This window comes from Canis lupus, chromosome 32, assembly GCF_003254725.2.
Source record: "Canis lupus dingo isolate Sandy chromosome 32, ASM325472v2, whole genome shotgun sequence".
Taxonomy (NCBI): Eukaryota; Metazoa; Chordata; class Mammalia; order Carnivora; family Canidae; genus Canis; species Canis lupus.
In genome coordinates, this window is record NC_064274.1 from 37,396,183 (window position 1) to 37,419,698 (window position 23,516).

The 23,516-nt window shown below is 35.2% G+C and overlaps 1 protein-coding gene and 1 long non-coding RNA gene across 20 annotated transcripts in view; one reads left to right on the top strand and one right to left on the bottom strand.

The window, feature by feature from the left end:
* The window catches only part of LOC112671710 (bifunctional heparan sulfate N-deacetylase/N-sulfotransferase 3), a 171,431-nt gene that overhangs the window by 37,578 nt on the left and 110,337 nt on the right, over positions 1 to 23,516 (top strand). For both annotated transcript variants that reach the window (XM_025465996.3, XM_049104887.1), the window contains exons 3-4: positions 18,084 to 18,171; positions 22,811 to 22,965. In XM_025465996.3, the coding sequence (XP_025321781.1) occupies positions 18,084 to 18,171; positions 22,811 to 22,965 (243 nt within the window). The remainder of the gene's footprint in view (positions 1 to 18,083; positions 18,172 to 22,810; positions 22,966 to 23,516) is intronic.
* LOC112671712 (uncharacterized) overlaps positions 6,173 to 23,516 on the bottom strand; it is a 146,067-nt gene continuing 128,723 nt past the window's right edge. For 15 of the 18 annotated variants that reach the window (XR_003143827.3, XR_003143823.3, XR_003143822.3 and 12 more), the window contains 3 exons: positions 13,329 to 13,466; positions 11,385 to 11,500; positions 6,173 to 6,803 (listed from right to left, as the gene is read on the bottom strand). This is a non-coding gene — a long non-coding RNA (uncharacterized LOC112671712). The remainder of the gene's footprint in view (positions 6,804 to 11,384; positions 11,501 to 13,328; positions 13,467 to 23,516) is intronic. The other 3 variants (XR_003143815.3, XR_003143818.3, XR_003143816.3) reach the window with 3 other exon arrangements.

The window sequence follows — 23,516 nt, forward strand, 5'->3', positions numbered from 1 at the left end:
AATTCAAACCCACGAAAGATTGCATATATATGTAATACATACGCAGATATATGCATATACATAAACACACAAGATTTTATATATGTATAGAGGGAGAATTTAAGAAACATAAAATGAGTGAGACATTATCTTTCTGCACTAAAAAATATTAGTGTGGAAAGATTTAAAAGGCATGGTTTGTGGGAAGAAAGGTTGTTTTATATTCTAAAAAAAAGAATTGAAAGACTTGTCTATATCAGATATTATACTTGGAAAGTATATTAGTCAAGATATTTTTAGTTTTCTTGTTTCTAGACAAGACAGCTCAGACCATATGGAGATATGGGTTTAAATCCCTTCTGCCTCTTATTTACTGTATGGTTTTAGATAGCTTAACCTATCTAAGCTTCGGTTTCCTTAAATGTAAAGTAGCATTCATGGTTTATGCCTTGCCTCTCTTGAGTTGTTGTAAGGATCAGATGATATGTGGAAGCTTTTTGTGAATTATAAGCAATAATACAAATGTAACATTACATTATTTTTATCTCAAAAGCAGAATTACAGCATTCTAGTAGCACAAAATTTAGTGCTCCATTAAAGCACATGTGCACACATGGAGGGTCAGCTCACCATTTCTGCTAGATCCTCTGTAGCACTTGCCTTTCTTCAGGAATAACTTGGGACCTCTGAGTTGGCTGCCATTGTGCAAGATCACTAGGAACACTGAGAAAGTCATAATTCTTCCTACCCGATAAAGAGAATCCTAGAAGGTTTTTTGTATCCGTATTCCCTTCTTTTCTTACCACCAGTCTCCCACCCATACATTCACAGATTCATGGAACCATCACCTTGTCATAATATCTCAGAGTGGGAGGACTTCTCTCAGCCATGAATAGCCCTAATTGGTTCCAGTTTATCCTAGGAATTCAGTGCCATCTAACAGAATTGGATCTTCGGCTGCCGGGCTAGAACTTCTCTAGTGTTCATATTTGGCCTGTATTTTTGGGGGTGGGGTAGAGGGGGAAGTGGTGGAGATAAGGGAGTGTGTCTCTGAAAGGCATAAATTATTGTCTTTCTGAGAAAGATTACTTTTTAAGGATTCTTTTCCAGTTTGCATAATAGGCTTTCTCTCTCTGTTACAAAGGACCACAGGCAAAATATGCATAGTTAAGACCAAATACAGACTTATTACCCTTCTCCCAAGAGACAGTTCCAAGTTCTGAACCTAGATTTCAATGCAAGACAGGCTGACCTTACCAGTTCTCTACTAGGATAGGATTCCCCAGGTAGAACCTGTGGGATGTTGTTAGACACGACTGGAATATGGGGTGTTTTCCGGTACTGGGAAACTCACCATACTAGGGATGTTAGAGAATTATAATGTTACGTAATTTTTTTTTCTTTCTTTGGTTTTAGTTCCTACCCCTATTCAGAGTGAAATTGAAAATAAGTAGAACAGTTGGCAAAAACCTTAGTTACCACTTGGGTTTTCTGTGAAAGTACCAGTCAAGTAACAGAAATGATAGACATCTACATAAACCCCACTGGGATCCAGTTTTTTAAAAGATTGAGAATAAAAATGAGAGAAGTGAGAATAATATTTTAAACTATTCCTTATCTGGGCAGCCTGGGTGGCTCAGTGGTTTAGCGCTACCTTCAGCCCAGGGTGTGATCCTGGGGGCCTAGGATGGAGTCCCGTGTCGGACTCCCTGCATGGAGCCTGCTCCTCCCTCTGCCTGTGTCTGTGCCTCTTTCTCAATCTGTGTCTCTCATGAATAAATAAATAAAATCTTTTTAAAAATAAAATAAAATAAAAAAATAAACTATTCCTTATCAAAATAATCACAATTCAGAATTTGACGAAAGCAGATTTTTAGGATTATCAGCAGTTACTAAAACCATGGTCAAAACAGAACAGGAAAAAAAAAAAAAAACAGAACAGGATGACAAATACCCACCATTTGCTTCAACGTGGATGGAACTGGAGGGTATTATGCTGAGTGAAGTAAGTCAGTCAGAGAAGGACAAACATTATATGTTCTCATTCATTTGGGGAATATAAATAATAGTGAAAGGGAAAATAAGGGAAGGGAGAAGAAATGTGTGGGAAATATCAGAAAGGGAGACAGAACATAAAGACTCCTAACTCTGGGAAACAAACTAGGGGTGGTGGAAGGGGAGGAGGACGGGGGGTGGGAGTGAATGGGTGACGGGCACTGGGTGTTATTCTGTATGTTAGTAAATTGAACACCAATAAAAAAATAAATTAAAAAAAAAAAAAAACCAGAACAGGAGTTTTTCCCCTATGTTGATCTTAGGGTATTTAATTGTGAATAACAAGCGAGCTAACACAGCGTATAAATAAACATGAAACTCAAAAGTATCTAAAATGAGTGCGCAGTGTTCTTCTCAGTGAACTCAAAATTAGGAATTGTCAGGGCCTGAGTGGCTGCACGTTGCACCTGCCCACAGCACCAGGATGCCTAGAGAAAGAACATCTCTACTCTGAGTCTCCTCAGTACCTTTAGAGTGGCTCTTGGAATGTTAATTTTACACAATCCATCATACTTCCAAAACAAATTGCAATTTGTTTTTGGCCAATTTTGTATAACTTTATTAATCTCTGAAATGTTTGCATTCAAATTAACTGTCCAAAACACACTTTTAAAACCCACTGTGCATATTTTTGAACAGAATAATAAAGAATAAAATGGGGTGGTAACTTCCTTGACATTTCGATCGTGTCTTAATTGAGAAGTTTAGGTATTAAGTCATAGCCTCTCTGTCCAGGCTGTGCTGGCTCGCTGATAGCCAGTTGCCTCCGTTATGATATTAGCAGATTGCATAAAAGACAAAGGGGGAGTATAGGGCACTGTAGATCTTTTCAAATAAGGAAGTTGTTTTCCATAGGTTCACAGAATAACAAGTTTAGCTCTTATTTAGAATTTATAATATTGGAAGCATTTGCAGGAAAAGAACATTTTTAAAGACTTTTTGAAAGATTTTAACCGATCATACAGAAATAAGTCAAATAATTTGATTCGTAAGTTCCTTCTTCCTGAAACATGGAATATTTGTGATTTTTTTAGTGATGTGCAGACAGTAATGTAGAACCTAGGCAGTTCTATCACTGATGCACTTTAGTTTTAGTTTTAGGTGAAGTTATATTTGTAATGAAACAAATTTCCCATTAAGGAACTGAATAGATGTTGCCCTGGACTTCTGGAGTAGTAAGAGGACTCCCATCCAGGTCATTAATTTGCATCTGAACTGAGTCACTGAGAACAAACAACTGTTTGGTGACCTAAATCAAATAAAATAACTTCAATAAAGCCAGGAGGGGAAATGGAATAAATAACAGCATCTTTTCTCAGTTTTAGAGCCAACTTACCAATTACAATACAAAATTTATGTCAAGCCTAGGATTTATTATTAGAAAAGATCTTGAGAATGGTCTGAAGTCACAATGTTAGCAAATGTGATCTTTAATATTCTGTTTAATGATTTCAAAGATTAAAACACTCAAAGATTAAAACACTGAAGTTTCTATTCTGTGCTTTGCCTGTGTACATATGATACCCACATGCCAATTACATATCATCATCTGGTGAGTATTTCCATCTTCTTTTCAAACAGGAGGCATATGACAGAGTATTTTATAACAAGTGATATATTTAAGAATAAAAAGAGCTTCATGTAACTGGAGCCCATTATCAATTCTGAGCAATTAAGAGTAAGACATAAACTTTGAGAACAAGGTGGAAGCAGAGTGATAACTAGGGAGAAAAATCTAGTCAAAAAGGGACATGTCAAGCTAACTCCATAATGGACATAAATGCCACCACCCCTGTTGTAGCTCAAAGGGCACACCTAAGAAGAAAAAGCACACAGGGTTAGAGCACCAATGGAGAGAGACCACCTGTCACAAACACAATTGATAAAACAACTATCTACTTGGCCCATGGAGCAGCTATGACAAAGGACCATCTGATCCTCATGGCATTGTCTCACGGGACTCCTTTCCTTCACCATTAGGAATAAGAAGCCACCTAAACTACCTTCTCTTTCATTTATATAGCTAACACAGCCCTGCTGAGAGAACGTAATAGGGCACTGAGCCATACTGCATTTTAATTCCACATTTCACAAAGAGGTGAATGTCAGATATTTAAAACAGTGAGCAAAAGTTTGAGAGCAAATCCAATTTAAATTGAAATGTTCTGCTTTGAGAAGTCGGTTTTTGAGGCATTTGTAAACCACTTAAAGGCATATTCTAAAATGGAATGGACTGCGCCATCTTATTAAAGCCAATGGGGATGCATATGAAGTCAGCAGTCATGGGCTTTTTTTTTTTTTTTTTTAAGTCATGGGCTTTTTAACTATGCATTAATTGGCTGTGGGTTCTTTGACTTTTAATTAATTAAAATAGACAAATTTTCTATTTGCAAGAAAAACTTGAAATCATACAAACTGGGGGAACAATACAAACAAGCTGCTATTTATCTCATTAACAAATAAATATAAAACCTGATGTTGAAATCTGCAAGCACTATTATGACTGATTCTGATTTTATTATTTAAAACCTTTAACTTTTCATAACTTTTTTCACTCAAAAGTAAAAAAAGAAATCAGGAAAGGAAGGAAATATTTCCCTTTAGGTAAATTAACCAGACATAAGTAATATTCAAATGTCTGTGACCTAGCCCCAGTATTAAAAGAGGCCTTTTTAGAGAAAGGCCTAATAATAATTAGAGAATTATTCCAGGCCAAAATTCTAGAGGTTTTATGAAGTACAACATTTTCACAAGACAGTCTGATTGGATCAGCTATGAAGAGATGAAATTAAGATAATATACATGAGTTGAATTATATTTTGCAAATTTAACAAAAAGTGGTATGTTCTTGTTTTGCTTTGGTTAACTTTTTAACTTGTATAAAGAACAATTAAAAATATTCTATTATGGGATGCCTGGGTGGCTCAGTCGGTTGAGTGTCTGCCTTTGGCCCAGGGTGTGATCCTGAAGACTCGGGATTGAGTCCCATGTGGGCTTTCCTGCAGGGAGCCTGCTTCTCTCTCTGCCTGTGTCTGCCTCTCTCTATGTGTCTCTCATGAATAGATAAATAATTTAAAAATATATTCTATTAAAACCAAGGTAAATTATCAAAAAATCTCCTAGGATTTTTCAGTTAAGCATAGACTCTGAAGAAATCTTTTTCTTTATAGGGACCATGTCAATGTATAGAGCAAAGTCTCAGAAATATTAGGGACAGGCAGTAATAGGTTTATCCTCCTGTTCAAAGACAGATGCTTCAGTGCAACAATTTGAGAAATACCAGGTTTGGCAATCTCTAAAATATCTTCCACCTCGAACATTCTGTGATTCTACTCTGTGATTATCATAATTTTTTATGCATGCTTAGTTCCACCCCAAGCAGAGGACTCTCTAGTCAGGTTCTAGGTGCCAAATACTTCTTTCATCCTCTAAGGAAATAAATAAAGGACCATCTCTATGAAAGAACTCCTGGGGTCTTTTTCCTTTTCCAATTCTAGTAATATGCTTTTCCTACCATATCCACTGGACTACAACCAATATGGAACTAATAGTAGTGCCCAACATATTAATTGTTCATTTTTTTATATTTGTATTATAGTTGAGTCTGTTTTATATTCCTATCGTTTTTTTCCTTTTTTAAACCACTCATGTCTGATATTCATCACTTCTAATGTTATACATACTTTTTAGAATTAAGATTTTTTTTTTTTTTTTTACAAATAAGATACAAGTTTTATTGACCTTTTGGGAAATTAAGTTTCCAGACTTTTTAAAATCAAAAGACCCCACAAAAACAAAGGATACGGACGCATATGTTAATTCAATGACTTCTCTCCCTTGAGCCCTGGAACAGTGGCAGCAAAAACAATGAAGGCCATGGTGTGCACAGACACCAGGAACACTAGCCACATCCTAGGACTTCAGGGTCTTTGTTTTAGGACCGGGGTAATGGCCATGAGGTGAACATCCTGCTATCCCATTATGGCAACCTAAGGCAGGGACCCCTCCTCCCAACAGAAGCCAGTCCTTCTCCACTTGATCTTAGCCAAAAGGCTGAGAAGTGATAACCCAGTTCCTCTCTTCATGAGCCCAGTTTTGTTCTCAATCCCTCCACACACAGTGATCAGAACCCCCAACATTAAAGGTGGCTTAAACAATAAAGCTTTTATTACCATATATTCCAGGGAAGTGTGAGACAGTTCTAGGGATGGATAAATCCACGACAGGTACCATGTGTAGTGTCAACTATGTCTGTAGAAATGATTAACCTTCTCTGGAAGCCCACAAGAGGAATAGTTCAGCTACTCTTGACCAGAGCTTGGTCACAGACATATTAAAATTTATTAAAATTTTATTGTGATCATCATGTTCAAGGCACTAAGCTTTTAACAGACTACATCATCCAGAACTTATAACCCTATGAGGTAGGCATTGTCACCCATTTTTTTTTCAGAATATGGGAATTGAGGCAAAGGAAAGGCATTTGCCAAGGTGAAAAGTTACTCAGTGTCCTTGGAACTGGGATTCAAGCCCAGGAACTTTCCCTCCAGAAACCACATTATTATCTTTCTTAATAGCCTCCCAATGAGAATATTGTCAGAAAGTCATAGTAAATTATTCTGGTAGCTTGACTTGGCTTGAAGTCTTTGTCAGATGTTAGGCCATTTCTATTTCTGGTCTCTTCAAGTTGGCTGGCCTTTTCTCTCTTTCCATGTTTAGAATCATCATCCTTTTTGATTTTGCTGCTATTCCAGAGAACTCAGAATGGTCTAAAGAAAACATTTTTCTCAGTTTTAGTTACTTCTTTAGTTCCAGAACTGTACTTCAGCTTCAGACTCAATTACCTGAATTTCTTATTCAGAAGCATTGATTCATTTGCTTAGTCATTCAACAAATTTTATGAGGGTCAGGCACTGGGTAAACTTCAGTGAATGAAGCAAGCCAAGTCTCTGCTCTCATATTTCTTATGTTTGGTGGGAATAGAGAACAATAAATAAATATACAGTATAACATATTAGGTACTGACAGATGCTGTGGATTAAGTAATGTATGGCAAAGAAGATAGGAAAGTCGGGGCCTCAGGAGATAGAGGTATATTATTGCCAAATTTATAAGGATGGTCTGGGAAAGCCTCTCTGATAAGGTAATATTTGAGCAGAGACATAAAAGAAATACAAATTTAAAAAATGTAATCATCTGGGCGAGAGAGGCATAACACCAAGAGTAAAGGACCAGATGCAAAAATAATTCCGGAGTGCTTCCCTAACAACAGGAATGTCTTTGGGCTGGACCTAAATGCGAAGAATGGGTTGATGGCTAAAATTGTTTGACTCACTTATAAGTCATTCTAGAATGGTATTTATAAACCATCTTCCAGAAAACTTATTTTAGACTATAGTAATATTTTTATACATTGTTTACCATTTTAGAGAATAAAAAAACTTTTCTCATATATCATCTTCTCAAAACATCCTGTCACTGAGTGACGGGTCTGATTTGATTACTCTAGCAACTAACAAAGGGCCTGACACATAGAAGGTAGAAGGTACTCAGCGAATATATATTTAATTAATGAGTTGATTAATTAACTCAATGGCTAACTTTTAATTTTTCAACTTTATCATGTTCATTTTTATTGAAATTCAGTGATTGGATTATAGTGCAGTGAAGCTTCAGAGGCTGTGGAGGTGCACTCAGCCATTTGCCTCCACTCTAATACATTTAGTTTTTGTGTTGATTTACACTTTTTCTGCCTAACTCTTCCATTAAGTTCTTAGCATCTTTTCTTGTGGTCAGTTTCTCTAGGCTAATTTATCCAATCTACTATATTTTTGGAAAACAAATCACAAAGATTGTATACCTACATGTAAAATAAAGTGATTAAAAGTGAGAGCATGAAACCCTTCCTTAAAGAATAAGTTCAGTAGCTTTAATATTTGCTTCTGGGTACCTGTTCTATTTGCATCTGGGTACCTTTTCTGATCTCATAGGCATTTTTCTTATTTCCGCATTTACAATTAGGCTCCAGCAGACTAAAGTTGCTGAGCAAAATACACACTTATCCGTTTACTCCAGCTTTCATCCAAAAAAAAAAAAAATCATAAAGCATTTCAGTCCATTCCAAAAAGGATCTATAATCTGATCTAAAACTACACTAGGAGATTTTTCATTGAACCAAACTTGACCTTATTACCTGAAGCACCCAGAGGTCTGTCTGAGCCCCATTTATCCCTCACTGAAGCAAGAGCTTCTGTCCAGTGTTGATGACCCATCCAGTTTGTGCAACATGATTAGAAAAATCCCTTGGAATGGGACACTTATAATGTGTTCTCTCCATGAAAGCCATCACTTCTATTTACCGTTCAGTTGTCCTATGTAATTTCCCAATCAAATGTTATTCTCTTCTCCTCTGGCTGAGAATTATTGAGGTATTACCATTCATTCATTTTTTTCCATTTTTCAACAAATAGCTATTGGGAGCCTACTGTGTGCCAAGCACTGCTTTCAACACCACAGATCAAGTATTGTAAAAATAGAAATTATATCTACTCTATTAGAATGCCTCTCTTTGAATGGAGGAGAGCTAAATGAATAGTTATAAATAAATACACACCAATAGAAATAGTAATGAGTCCTATAAAGAGAAGAACAAACCAAGAGTAAGAAAAATAGGAAGCACAAAAGCAAAAAAAAAAAAATTTAATGTATCTGTAAAAATCACTCAAAAAAGCACAATATAAAAGGCTATAAAATATGATATCAAGGATCTGAAATGTAGAGGAAAGAAGGGTAAAGAATGAGTTCAAAATAAATAAACAATAGCTTAACATAGACTGCTATATGTAGAAGATATTATACAAAACAATGCAAAAAATAAAGAGAAAAAATTTCAAGTATATCACAAAATACAACCAGCAAACCTTGAAAAATGAGAAGAAAGAATCAGAAAAAAACTGAAAAAACAAAACAAGTAACAAAATGGAAATAAATACACATCTATTAATAATTATGTTGGATGTAATTGGACTAAACAATCAAAAGACATAAGGTGTCAGGATAAAATAACAAGACTCATCTATATGCTGCCTATAAGAGACACATTTCAGACCTAAAGACACCGGCAGATTGAAAGTGAGGGGATGAAGAAACATTTATCATGTAAATTATTGATAATAAATTAATTGATAATAATACAATAATAGTAGGGGACTTTAATACCCCACCTACATTGATGGACAGATCATCTAAACAGAAAATAAACAAGGAAACAATGCCTTTGAATGACACATTGGATTAGATGGATTTTACATTTATTCAGATGATTCCATCTTAAAACAGCGAAAACACAATATTTTCAAATGTACACGGAACATCCCCCAGAATAGATCCCTTATTAGATTACAAACACACCTCAATAAATACAGAGGGACTGAAGTCATTCCATGCATCTTTACTGATCACAAAACTATGAAACTAGAAGTCAACCACAAGGAAAGATTCAGGAAGACCATAAATATATAGATGTTAAAAAACATGCTAATAAACAATAAATGGTCAACCAAGAAATCAAAGAGTACATGAAAATGAAAATACAGCAGTCCAAAGCCTATGGGATGCCGCAAGGGCAATCATAAAAGGAAAATATATAGCAATACAGGCCTACCTCAAGAAGCAAGAAAAACCTCATATGAACAACCTAAACATACACCTAAAGATGATAGAAAAGAACAACAGAGTCTAAAGCCAGCAGGGGGACAAATAAAGATTAGGGCAGAAATAAATGACATAGAAACTAAAAAAGAACAAAAAAACAAAACAAACAAACAAAAGAAACAGAACAGATCAATGAAACCAGGAGCTGGTTCTTTGAAAAAATTAACCAAATTTGTAAACATCTACCCAGACCTATCAAGAACAGAGAAAGGATCCAAATAGATAAAATCATTATGAGAGAAGAGAAATTACAACCAATACCACACATACAAATAATTTTAAGAGAATATTATGAAAAACTATATGCCAACAAATGGGACAGCCTGGAAAAAATGGATAAATTTCTAGAAACTTATAAATTACCAAAACTGAAAGAGGAAGAAATAGAAAACTGGAACAGACAAATGCTACCAAAAAAATTGAATAAATAATCAAAAAACTCCCAACAAACAAAAGTCTTCATAGGTGAATCCTACCAAACATTGAAAGAAGAATTAATACCTGTTCTTTGCAAAATATTCCAAAAAATATAAAAGGAAGGAAAACTTCCAAATTCATTCTATGAGTCTTACATTGCCCTGATACCAAAATCAGATGAAGACACCAATAAAAAATAACTACAGGTCAATATCCCTGATGAACATAGATGCAAAGAACTGATTCAACTCAATACCCCAAAATAATAATTCAATTAAACAAAAAATAATCCAATTAAAATGGGCAGAAGACATGACAGACATTTCTCCAAAAAACATCCAGATGGCCAACAGGCATATGAAAAGATGCTCAAGATCACTCATCAGGGAAATGCAAATCAAAACTACAGTGATATCACCTCACACTTGTCAGAATGACTAAAATCAAAAACAAAAGAAACAAGTGTTGGCAAGGATATGGAGAAAGAGGAACCTTCTTGTACTGTTAGTGGAAATGCAAACTGGTGCAGCCACTGTGGAAACCAGTATGGAAGTTCCTCAAAAAGTTAAAAATAGAACTACCCTATAACCATCAATTGCACTATTGCATATTGACCACAAAAACACTAGTTCAAAGGGATACACGGATCCTGCTATGTTTATAGCAGCATTATTTACAATAGTCAAATTATGAAAGCAGCCCGTGTCCATCAACCGATGAATGGATAAAGATGTGGTACACACACACACACACACACACACACATATACACACATACACACACGAATATTACTCAGCCATAAAAAAGAATGAAATCTTGCCATTTGCAACAATGTGTTTGGAGCTAGAGGGTACTATGCTAAGCGAAATAAGACAGTCAGAGAAAGATAAATACCATATGATTTCACTCATTATATATGGAGTTTAAGAAACAAAACAAATGAACAAAGGGGAAAAAAGAGAAGGACAGGCAAACCAAGAAACAGAGTCTTAACCTTAACAGACTGATGGTTACCAGAGGGGAGATTGGTGGGGAGATAGGTGAAACAGGTGATGGAGATTAAGGAGTGCACTTGTTGTGATGAGCATGGATGCTATATGGAAGTGTTGATCACTATATTGTACACTTGAAACTAATATTACACTGTATGTAACTATACTGGAATTCAAATTTAAAAATTAAAAAAAAAGAACATGCTACTTAAGAGGTTTCCAACATACCTCTCTGCAGCCATTGGAGGAAATCTAATTTACTCTGAGGTAATAGTATGTGAGTTGAGATGCCTCAGTCCTCTCATATGGAATCCTACACCTCTGCTTCCTTTTCTGCTTTGCTGCTAAAAGCAAGTATTTTAAATTATTAAGGTGTTAAAATTATGTTTATTACAACACATAAAAACATTTTTCTGTATAACTGAATGAGTGAGATATAACTTATAGTTTCCTAAAGATACTATATTGTAAGAAACTGTGAACTACTTTTATGTTTCTTTTTTTAAAAAAGTACATTAGTATTTTGACTATTTAGGTATATCAACCATAAGCTAGAGTATGCATAACAATTTCAAGTGAATACTTACAATAGTGCTTAATTGTTCTCTATTTTCCCACTCATATATCATTTGCCAGCTTCATGTCAACAAATATTCTAGCAAAACCATCTCTTATCTGTATAATTTAGAGGTTATGTATAATGTATGCTCTGGACCAGTTTAAATATGTAACAGAAATAATTTAAGATTACTATATACCTGTTTTCTCCTTGCTTTCACACAAACCTTTGTCTTTATTACCAAAATACAAACAATAAATTATGTCAATGTTGAGTTGGAGAATGAAGAATTCACTAAGGTCACTTAGAAAAGAATACAAAGCCCTGTAAAAGTTACTATAATACAGCTGCTTTTATCATCTTCCTCTTTTCCTTAAAATCCCCAGTGCTGATTAGACAACCCACGAAGTACTAAGTCCCAATTTGAAAATACCATTTGAAATTTTAGGCATATGCTTGATTTTACTCCAAATTGGTAACAGTGAGAAAAGAAGGTGGAATTCTGTGATAGGATGATAAGGAGTGTCTAAGGTTCAGGGAAAGGGACAAATGATTCCATTCACAGAGCTAAAACGCCACTTCTATGTGCTAGAAAAGGTTTTAGGGCCATATATCCATTTTCTCATTTGATCTGTATATTAAATCCACAAGCAGTATATTGTTATCATTATTTCCCAGAGGAGGAAACTGATTTGGAGAAGTTCAGTGCCTTGGCCAGGCTTATACAGCAGTCAAATGGCAGAGTCATTTAGTCACCCTCATTCCAAATCAGCTGTTCATTCATCATGCCACGTTAGTGAGACCACTCAAGGTCTGAGCATTCAGCATATGGTAGCCATGGCTTAAGGTAAGGTCAACAATAAGCAAGATAATCTCTAACACACCTCCCTATAATTAGCAAATTCCTGGGTGAAAGTTCCCTATCCATTTTCCCAAATGTGATAAGGCTCATGTAAATCGTGGAAAACACACTCCAACCTTTGGTATTTATATTTTAAATTAGCAGGATAAACATAATTTCCCCCTTTTTGTGTGTAGGCTTTAAATTTAGAATATGAACAACTAAAAACTGAGTGATTGTTTTACTGTCAGGAATGTTATTGTCAGGTAGTAGGCTCCAAGTCTATAGGGTTTTTTTTGTCAAAAGAGAGTTTAAATACTGTTACCAAAAGTGGCCAAATCTGATGTATTCCACTAGCTTCTTACAGGCAATTGCCTGACTTTTCTTATTTCCCACCCCAGTGTCATTGTGTAGGCAAGTCAAATAGTATAGTTGGCCCTGGCCTTATTGTTCATTGTTTTCCTCTAAACCTGTCTTCCCCCTAATGCAAGATGGCTTCACTCTAATATTCCGCCCAGTTAACTGTTTTCAGCAAATTTTAGTGTTTTCCTGGTCTGGGAACAGGTCCTATAATAGAGAACCTTCCTAGTTCTGAACCTGGTGAGGAGACTGAGGTGACAGCTATGAACCTTCCAGCCTTTCAGCATCCCGCAGTCCACCTCCACACCAGCTGGACTGATGGACTGCTCTTTACTATGTATACCACTGGGTAAATATTCCTAGTTGGGTTGACCATTCACTGACCAACCTAGTCTTCCCATCCCCCTCATACCTTTAGGTTTTAGAATGTAGGAGGGACAACCAGTTAATGAAAATGATGCAAAGAGCCACCTCTTATTCCCTTCTGGTGGAGTTTGTCACATGGTACGCCAATGATTAACAGTGTTCAATGTGAGTATTCTTGCTGTTTCTGTGGGCAACAGAAGCAGTGAGCTTTGAAATCCAAAATCCTGCCTCGAATCACTTCCTCAGCACTTAACTGGCTGTGTGACTAGGGGAAAGTCACTTAAACTATGTAAATCAGGTCTCTTGTGTCTGAAGTGGGAATAATGATCTTTTACATTAAATAACTCTGATGCCAGAGTGTTGCATGTTTCTATAGAGATAGGTATGTAATTAGATACAAGATCTTACAATTAGCTGCCCAATTGGTTTCATTTACTTAGCAGATACAGATACATTATATATATTCATAACTAGTATTTGGCTGATTAAGAAAATATTGACTCTAAAAATTCTGTGCTGAAATACTATTTTTGCCTGCTGCTGCTGAAAAACCATACCCAGCACTAAAATTTCTTCCCAAGCTTTAATTTGGCTCACCGACTCCTTTAGTTACCTTATAAAAAATAAAACAGGTCAAAATAATCATCTGGGAAACAGATAAAATACATAAACTTAGTTCACGTTCCCTCAAAGAATGTCACACATGTGATGAATACTAACATATAAAACATTTTTGCAGTTATATTTGAATTTTGTCTCCAATTTACTTTAATTGATATGTTCATTCTGTTAAAGAAAGTTGGAGAAAATCCAGAGATATATAAAAGCTCCCGTTTTGCTCAGTTCTCAGAGCTCGATTTCTTTAAATTAGATCTCCTTGGCCTTTAACTAGATCTTTAAATGCTTGCAAGTGGTTTTGGCTTTGTAGAATGAAGACCCAAAAACTAAGTGGGGTAGTATACAGATTCAATATTTGAAAAAATCATTTTGGAAATAGTCAAATTTTCATGTTAAACTATATTCCTGGTTCAACTGTTATAATTTTAACTGGATTTTATATTCTCTTTTAATACTTCCATAAGCATTTCAAATTTACTGAAAAATTGTTTGCCAAAGGATAAGCAGAATTATTCTTATCTTCTTATTGCCTGCAGAAACGGCTACTTCACTGCTATATAAATATGTATTGATACATAGAGCAGTATTTATATTATATAAAAATGTAAATAACCTAAATGTACAACAGGAAGATCAAATGATTAAATAAATTATAGGGCACCAATCTGATGCAGTATTCTGCTCCCATTAACAAGTTTTGGAAGGTTAATGTGACAGGAGAAAGCTCTTAACATGCTATTAAGTGACAAAGCAAAATTTGAAATTCTGCATTTTTAGTAATTATTGTTATAGTTCTAATTTTTTATTTATGGCTCTAATTTCACTTACCTGTACATCTATATATCTGCATATATTTTAGTAGTTATTGGTAAAGATGGGAAAGAATTCCATCATAATATTAACTTTTCCTATGAGGTGGATTTATTAGTGATTTTGACTTTTTCACTAGAAATAATGACGTATTATTTTAAAAATAATTATTGATGCATGGAACAGCTAAAAATAAAAATAAAATAATTGATTTTATTGATAAAAATAAAATAATTGATGATTCCTAACAGTAGAAATCTATGTTCTTAGAGTTCTTGGTCTGGAGGTACCTAAATGGTACCTCTGCAGATGGTTATGATTCTTTACCTTCTTCTCCATGACCAAAATACTCTGCACATCATAGAGGGTTTGCTTGTCCAAAATGCATGTGGCTTTCTGAATTTGGTATTAGAACATTGATTTGGCTTATTATGATTAGATTTTTAGATATCACGCCATTTTGACATGTTGCACATAAAGAGTAAAGCAAAGGATCATTTATATCATTTTTGTAATATTTTATTTATAGTAATAATAGACTATCTTAACTTTAAATAGACTAGTGCTGAATAAAATCTTTCTAGCAATGAGGAGTTTAATGAAAATGACAATCTAAGAATATTGCTGGGTGCTCTAGCTTCTAGTACAAAAGCATATTTTGAAAAGATAGAAGTAATGGATGAATATATAATATTGTTCCCATATATACACCCAAAATCTGGTCCATGAAAGTAGATGATAGATGATAGATAGATAGATAGATAGATAAAATACATACATATAAAGATTAAAAATATTACTGTTTATCTTAAATATATAAAATATCTAGAAATAAATTTCCCTCTTCACCATATATAGGAATAATTTTAGTATCTACCATCTGTTTCAATATATCTTTTATGTGTTTTATTGTTTGTTTCTAGAATTTCAAATAAATGTATAAAATGTGAACTCAAACCTGCACAATCAGTGCTACTTCAAAAATTTGAATCAATGTATTCTAGTTGATTTAGAGATTAGTTCCCAAGTACATTATTTAGCTTCTAAGGCCTATGAACAGGACAGGCTTATTTGTTTGTTCTTATCAAGTAAGTTTTAAAAGACAGAGTCACAAAGCAAAGTTCAAGTTTAATTGAACATTTTATTTTCAAAAGACAAAAAACTTCTAACTTTAAAGCATTGAACATAGAAGAAATTATTTTAAAATGGATTTCAAATCTATATTTTAACCATTGAATAAAGTGAGTAGGCTGAATAAATGAATAAGATAGATAAAGAAGAAGATAAGATATAAGGGGAAGGAACAATAGGAAGAGCCAGCTAGAATGTTTAACAGGGAGAAGAAATGAAAAAGTAGAAGGAGGGAGGGAAGGCTGGAGGACACTGAGGGTAAATAAAACGAGAAAAACAACTTTAACTAAATGAGACAGATAGATGATATAATGGTCAGTAATATATAATATATACATGTATAGGGACGCCTGGGTGGCTCAGTCAGTTCAGTGTCCAACTCTTGATTTCCCTCCCTCTCCCTCTGCCCCTCCCCCCGAGTCATGTGCATGCTCTCTCTCTAAAATAAATAAATCTTTAAAATTTATATAACTACTGATATTATATCAACACCTAATATTTTATGCCACTTTTAAAAAAATACTTATCAAGCACTCCTGCAAATATTGGCTCTTTTATAATCCTCATCACAACTCTAGGACTTAGACAACTGTCTCGACTCTAACAAATGAAGGGAAAAGTTCAGAGAATATTAATTGTTTAACATCACTGACAATTAACAACAACGATATTAATATGAGTGATAGTAGCAGCAGCAATATTAGAGGATCAGGAACTAATATTGTTGAACACCTATCATGTGCCTATTCACTGTGCCAAGAGTATAAAAAAGCATGTCACCCTCGCAACAGTGCTTTGAGATAATTAATATTTATTTTTTAAACATTTTATTTGTTCATGTTCTTCAAAAGGGGATATCGTTATAAGTTTCTTTTATTTAGAGAGAGGCAGAGACATAGGCAGAGGGAGAAGCAGGCTCACTGCAGAGAGCCCGATACTAGACTTGATTCCAGGACACTGGGATCACTTTAGTAGGTGATAGGATAAATAACTTATATAAGTTATATCTGTTTATCTTCCAAAAAAAGATTGAGACCTTGAAGGAATGAGACCAGGCTTTCAGGTGTCAGCTAAGCTACCGGAAAAAGAAGATCCTATTGTGGGCCCAGCTGAATAGGCGGGGGATGGGGGAAAGAGTACCTAATATGGAATCAGGCAATCATATCCTTCATCTATGATTTACCACTAATTTTATCTGTGAAAATGAGCAAGCCATCACTCCTCAGTTTCCTTGTGTGTAAAAGAATGTTCACTAAGATCCTTTACAAATCTAACATCTGGTGTTACTTTCTGGCTAGTTGAAATGGGTACTCAACTACAGTAGTCTGTGTAGGGAGGGTGGCAGGGAGAGAAGGAATATAAGAATAGGAATTTAAATAAGAATGAGAAAAAAAAGAAGTCTATTAAAAATTCATAGCATAGTGGCACCTGGGTGGCTCAGTGGTTGACCATCTGCCTTTGGCTCAGGTCCTGGTACTGGGGCCCTGGGATCAAGTCCTGCATCGGGCTCCCCCCAGGGAGCCTGCTTCTCCCTCTGCCTATGTCTCTGCCTCTATCTCTGTGTCTCTGATGAATAAATAAAATCTTTTTTTAAAAAAAAGTCATAGCATAGTAAATATAAGATGTAATATTTAAAACTCCGTTTTAAGAGTTTTACTGTCAGAAGTAGGGGGTTTTGTTTGTTTTTTTTAATGAAGGGCCAAATTAGAAATTTATTTTATCATGATATCCCCTTTTGAAGAACAATCACTATCTTCTGGGAATCTAAGACCTAAAGATTGAAAAGTCTTAGATTTTGAAGACCAAAGACATATCTGAGAAATAAAAATGTTTCTTTCAACATATGTTCTTGCATAGTTTCACTTAAAGAGTGTCCTTCTTTTGACAATTGGTGATCCATGTCCCTGAGAAGTGAAAGGCGATATATTTTATGTATTAGACAATAGTTCCTTTAATACATGCAGAATAAACTTTACATATAACTTCTTTTTTCTAGCTGACACTTTTTGGTGATTTATTGCAAGCTAAAGGATAAATATGTGTATATGTTTATGTAATCTTGAAAGCATCTCTCTAGTTGTAAAGTGATAAAGACACTACTTTCCATCATTTAATTCTCTCATATACAAAGGAGTAGTTTTACCCTTTGAATGAAAAAGGAAGATATCTTTTAAAACTTCTCAATGCCATTCTCTAACCTGATACTTGTTGGTTTGTTTTTTTTTTTAACTGTGTATTTCAGGCTCTGCTTGACACTCAGAATCTTTTGCGTGCACAAATCACAAATTTTACATTCAACCTGGGATTTTCAGGAAAATTTTACCATACAGGTAAGAAAAAAGAGGTTATTCTTATAAGGCCTCTCTGACCACTCTTTTTAAAAATTGTGACCCCCCTTCCCACATTCCATGTCTCTCTCCATTTTTATTTTCTTCATATTATTCAATTCCACTTAATATATCATTTTTTAACTTTTACAAAATGTTGATGGTTTTAAAGTTTATTCACCATGTTATAATAGCCTAATGGCCTTCCTTTTCTACTGAACTATAATTTACATAAATAAAAGTGCGTAAGTAATAAGTGTAGTGCTCAGTGAATTTTCACAAACCAGCATGCAAATCAAGAGAGAGAACACTATCAGAATCCTCCCCTTCGCCCACCTGTGTACTTCTTCACAGTCACTAGCCTCCCTCAAAGAAATCCACTATCCTGACTTCTAATATTACAAACTAGTTTGCATGGCTTTGAGACGTGTGTAAAAAGAAATCATACAGTATGGACTCTTCTATAGTCAGCTTGTTTTGTTCAACATTATTCTAGTTTTACAGATATTACTGTGTATAGCTGTAATTATTTTATTTTCATTACTTTATAGCATTTCATTGTTTGAATATACCAAAATTCCTTTCCAATATAAATGGTTGGATTTTTCCTAGTCTTTAGCTTTTTTTGAATAATCATGTTAAGAAAATTTTTGTACCTATCCTTCAGAGGACATAAGTATTCTTTCCTTCTGATTGCAATTGAAGTAGGATTTTTAGTAAATTTACACGTAAATTTTAGAATTTACATGTATTGGTAAATTCTAACTATATCACAGAATTAACAATGTGAAGAGCAATGCTCTATTGAATTAGTAAATGATCTTATTTCTAAATTCCAAATTTGGTCAATGAATGATAGTTAAGGGCCTTGAACTTGGAATTGTTTAATCTGGGTTAGAGTTTATAGGTAGGAGAATAAAACTTGACCATGTTGTGTTGTGAAAGATAATCACTATAAAATACTAAGAATAATTAAAAGCTTTCTTTCCAAATATAATAGAAACATAATAAAATACTGATGGCAACTGAACTTTTTGTCCAGTGCTGAATGCTAAAGAATGACTCTGGCCAGTTGCTCTTTCCTTGTTTCTGAAAGATTTCTCCTCTTTCTTTTCTTGGGCACTTCCCACAATTCACAATAAACATCCCCAGTAAGAAACTAGGTCTGTCCCAACCTTATCAGTGACTTGGCAAGGTCACTTTCCAAATACCAATTTCCTTCTTTAAAGAATAGAGTTATCAGGGGCTCTTATGTCATAGGTAAGGTTAGTGAGAATTAAATGAGATGATGCTTATAAGACAGTTAATGCTTGACAAAAAGGTAGAGTCTCTAATCAATGATGATTTTCAATGTCATGGTAGGAAAAGCAGAAGATAAAATACTGAAGAGACACAAGCTATTTAAATAGATACATAATAAAATAATAATTTGCAATAACTTTGTAAGATTTCAGCATAATTTTTTAACAAATTAAGAAATAACACTTAAAATTGAGGAATTTGACTTCTAGTTCTCTCTTCCTCCAGTTCTAACAAAGGTGGGCAAAATCAGAAAAGAGCCCAAGACATCCAACCACAGCAATGTTTCAACTGCTTTTTATCATAATTTTTAAAGTAATAAGCAATAGATACTTGTTCTCAATATAATTAATTCTGATGTAAAACATTCTCAAAGTAGGATTAAATTAGATCAGATGAGAAAGAGTTATTTAAAGAGGGGGAGGCATACATTTATGCTTACTATGAATTCATATAAATCTACTAGAGGGCAAATATCATTTGTCTAATTTCTTCATGATTCAAATGTATGAATATTTGAATAGCAGATTTCACCATGATATTCGGGAAAGGACAACAAATGCCTGAGCTATCCTTCCAAAGCTACCTTTCCACTATCCTGATAAAGAAACTTAGGGTAAAGTCAACTAGAAAAATGAACAAAGGAGAGATGAGAATAAAGATTCAGGGAAAGATAAGAGTTATAGGGGACAGGGGATAGAGATTTAAAGCAGTAGGCAGGGTAGCTTTTCATAATCTAGGAAATCTCATCTCACACTCCCAAGCTTACTTTATTCAGAGGAGGTAGAAGTTGGAGATGCACCAATTACTGGGAAACCTCAAGAAATTTATGCCTTTTTTCAGTGTGTGGAAGTAAAAATGCAGTAAGTAATTGATTGTAATCTTAACTAATATGGGTCCTGAGGACATACAAAATGTTAAGCAAGAGGAGAGTCTTTTGGATGTAAGTAGAGATGCTTAATCGTGGGGAAACAGAATGACATCTGACATCATCTTTATGTCAAAAAAAAAAAAAAACCACATGTTTTTTAAGCATCAGCAGTCAATGTAAAACTGCTGCTTCACCAGGGTCACCGTATTTATCACCTAAAAGGTAGCAGGACCCAAGACCTGAATGTCATTGCCTGGGGTCATTAGAGAGTCTAAATCCTGAATCCATATTCCTATTCCTTTGAATTCCTCTCTAGAAGTTTTCCCTGAGCTGTAAAATAATCACTCAGAAGCCCCAAGATGCCTTTGTTGGTAACTCATTAATCAGGCCAGTCAGTTAATATGATGGCATGGTCAATTCTTGAACACAGTGTTCCCATCTGCCACATAACACCAGGTGAGACCTTCCCCTATACCCTCATGCATTATCATGGAATAAAACTCAAGGAGTCCCACAAAAGACACAAGGAGAGCAGAGTGGGAAATTAAACAGAAAGGAAGAAGGCATTTTAGATTACCCAATATGTGCCAGGATTATACCGCCTCTTCTTCCCCAAAATAATAAAATAGGTATTGCTATCCATCTCTTTACCTACATAACCACAGACATTAAAGGGGTTACATGACTTGCCCACAATCACACAACTCAAATGTGTTGGAACCTACAAATAAACACAAACTTCTAACTCTAGAGTTTATCCTTGTTCCACTATATTGTGGTAACATGAATGTGTTATGAAGAGGAAAAAGTTAGGGAAATAAAACAGATTAAATTTAATGGTGCCTTTTATATATAAAGAAAAAAGTTTCTTCATAGCAGCCAAGTATTTAACCATATAACAGTGAAATGGATGTCTATCCTTGTTGAAGAATTGTTATTCCCCTCATTCTACATTACTAATCCTTGTTCTTCCTATATAAATGAGAATGACTAGCAGCCTCATGCTAGGCCTTTATCTTTGCTAAGTCACTTTCACTGCCCAGTAAATCATAGGGACTGGTTCTTTTCCTGCCAGTGGGCTCTGTCTGCCTTCTGTTGGGAAAATGAAGAGAAAAGCATTAGTAACAAGCACTGTGCTTAGTTGGCTGGGCCAGGGCAGCAGTCTGCCCTCTGTCTTTAGCCTGTAGGGCACTATTTTCATATCAGAAAAATGAAATTTTTGAAAATATTCTCTACACAGAGGGGACATCATTTGAAGAACCTACTATTCTATATTCTAGGAGCTTGTTAAATTCAGTGTTGGGGCTGAAATTTAAGTGTGGCTGCATAACTTTATGATGATTAATATCATCTTATGATATGCCAGGTACTACTAAGGTATCCTATACAGCTCTGATTTCATGCTTTAGTAAAGAACTAGAAAGGGTCCTATCCCCCTCAAGTTAAGAAAATTGTAGATTTTCCCACACTCAACTAAACTGCAGGTCAGGGAAAATGGAGGAAATAAAATATGCCCAAATAAGGAAAATCCAAGGAATGACAACAGGGTTGACTCTCAAGAATATAAGAATTTCTTGATGGAAAGTCTGCTTCAAGGAACTTAAGAGAAAGGACAAGCCTGAAAAACATGAGTACCACCAAGGAACAGCTTGGCTTGTTTTACTAAGACTTTATTACTTCACAGCCTCTTTACTTCATTTCACCCTTTCTTCCCTTCAGTTTTCCCTAATTTTCCAAATAACAATTCCTACATTTCCTTTTTTCCTTGTTTATGCCTTAGTTTTCACTAAATACTGAGTAGGTTCTTCTCAGACCTAATGAGAAACCTAAATAAATTATGGAATTATTGTGACTGTGATATCACAACCTATGTCAGAATGATCTACTGCTGGAATTCTGTCACTCACTTCTTTATTCTTATTCCCTTGATTCCATTTCTTACTTATCCCCCCATTCTCTCCAAACTAAAGATCATAAAAAGATGCTAAAAGAGTTGGGACACCTGGGTGGCTCAGCAGTTGAGCATCTGCCTTCGACTCAGGGCATAATCCTAGAGTCCTGGGATCAAGTCCCACATCGGGCTCCCTGCATGGAGCCTGCTTCTCCCTCTGCCTGTGTCTCTGCCTCTCTCTTTCTGTGTGTCTTTCATGAATAAATAAATAAAACCTTCAAAAAAGTTGCTAAAAGAGTTTGAATGTCCTTGGGAATGGTTGCATATTTTCATTTTGCAGTTGTTTTATACCTGTGTCTCCTGTTGAAAACTTTCAAAAGAGTTTTGTCACAGTCTCTGTTCCCCAAGTAACAGATTTTCCTTTGCTACATTTCATGTTCAAAACCTTATGTGTAACAAAAAAGTATAAATGGTATCTTCTAAATACATATATGTGAATACATAATTGGATGGATGGATGGATAGATACACAGACAGTCACTGTAACTGGAATTAACTGAATAATCCTTTTTCCCTTGAAGGAACTGAAGAGGAAGATGAAGGGGATGACCATCTTCTGGGGTCTGTGGATGAGTTTTGGTGGTTTCCTCATATGTGGAGCCATATGCAACCCCACCTCTTCCACAATGAGTCATCTTTGGTGGAGCAGATGATTCTCAACAAAAAATTTGCCTTAGTAAGTAACTCACTTTGAATATTACACTGAACTATTGTACCCTGACATTAGAACAACTTGGTATTGCAGCCTTTCAAGATGTGACTTTTGATATGTATTGGATGCTCACTACTATCCCTAATGCTTTGAGGGTCTAATTTAAGAAAAAATCCACAGGGCTGGAGTTAAGATGGTGGAGGAGTAGGGGACCCTAACTTGTCCCACGAATACATCTAGGTCGTTATCAAATCATTCTGAACACCTGTGACATCAAACGGATATCTGAGAAAAGAAATGCTGCAATCCTACAAGTAGAAAGACGACCACTTTATGAAAGATAGGTGGTGCAGAGACTTGAATCCAGTGTGATATATTTGAAGATATGGTGGAGGGGAGGGAGCCTGCTTACGGAGGCTACTGCAAGGTGTACTGTAAGCTGCAGAACGCAAAATCTGATGCAGTGAAGGATGTCCCTAGCTTGAAGGTGCTCAAGTGGCAGAGCAGGATAGAATTCCAGGTCTAACAGTGTGATCTCAGGATGCCTAAGGTCCCAAGAAAAATGGTGGTTCCCA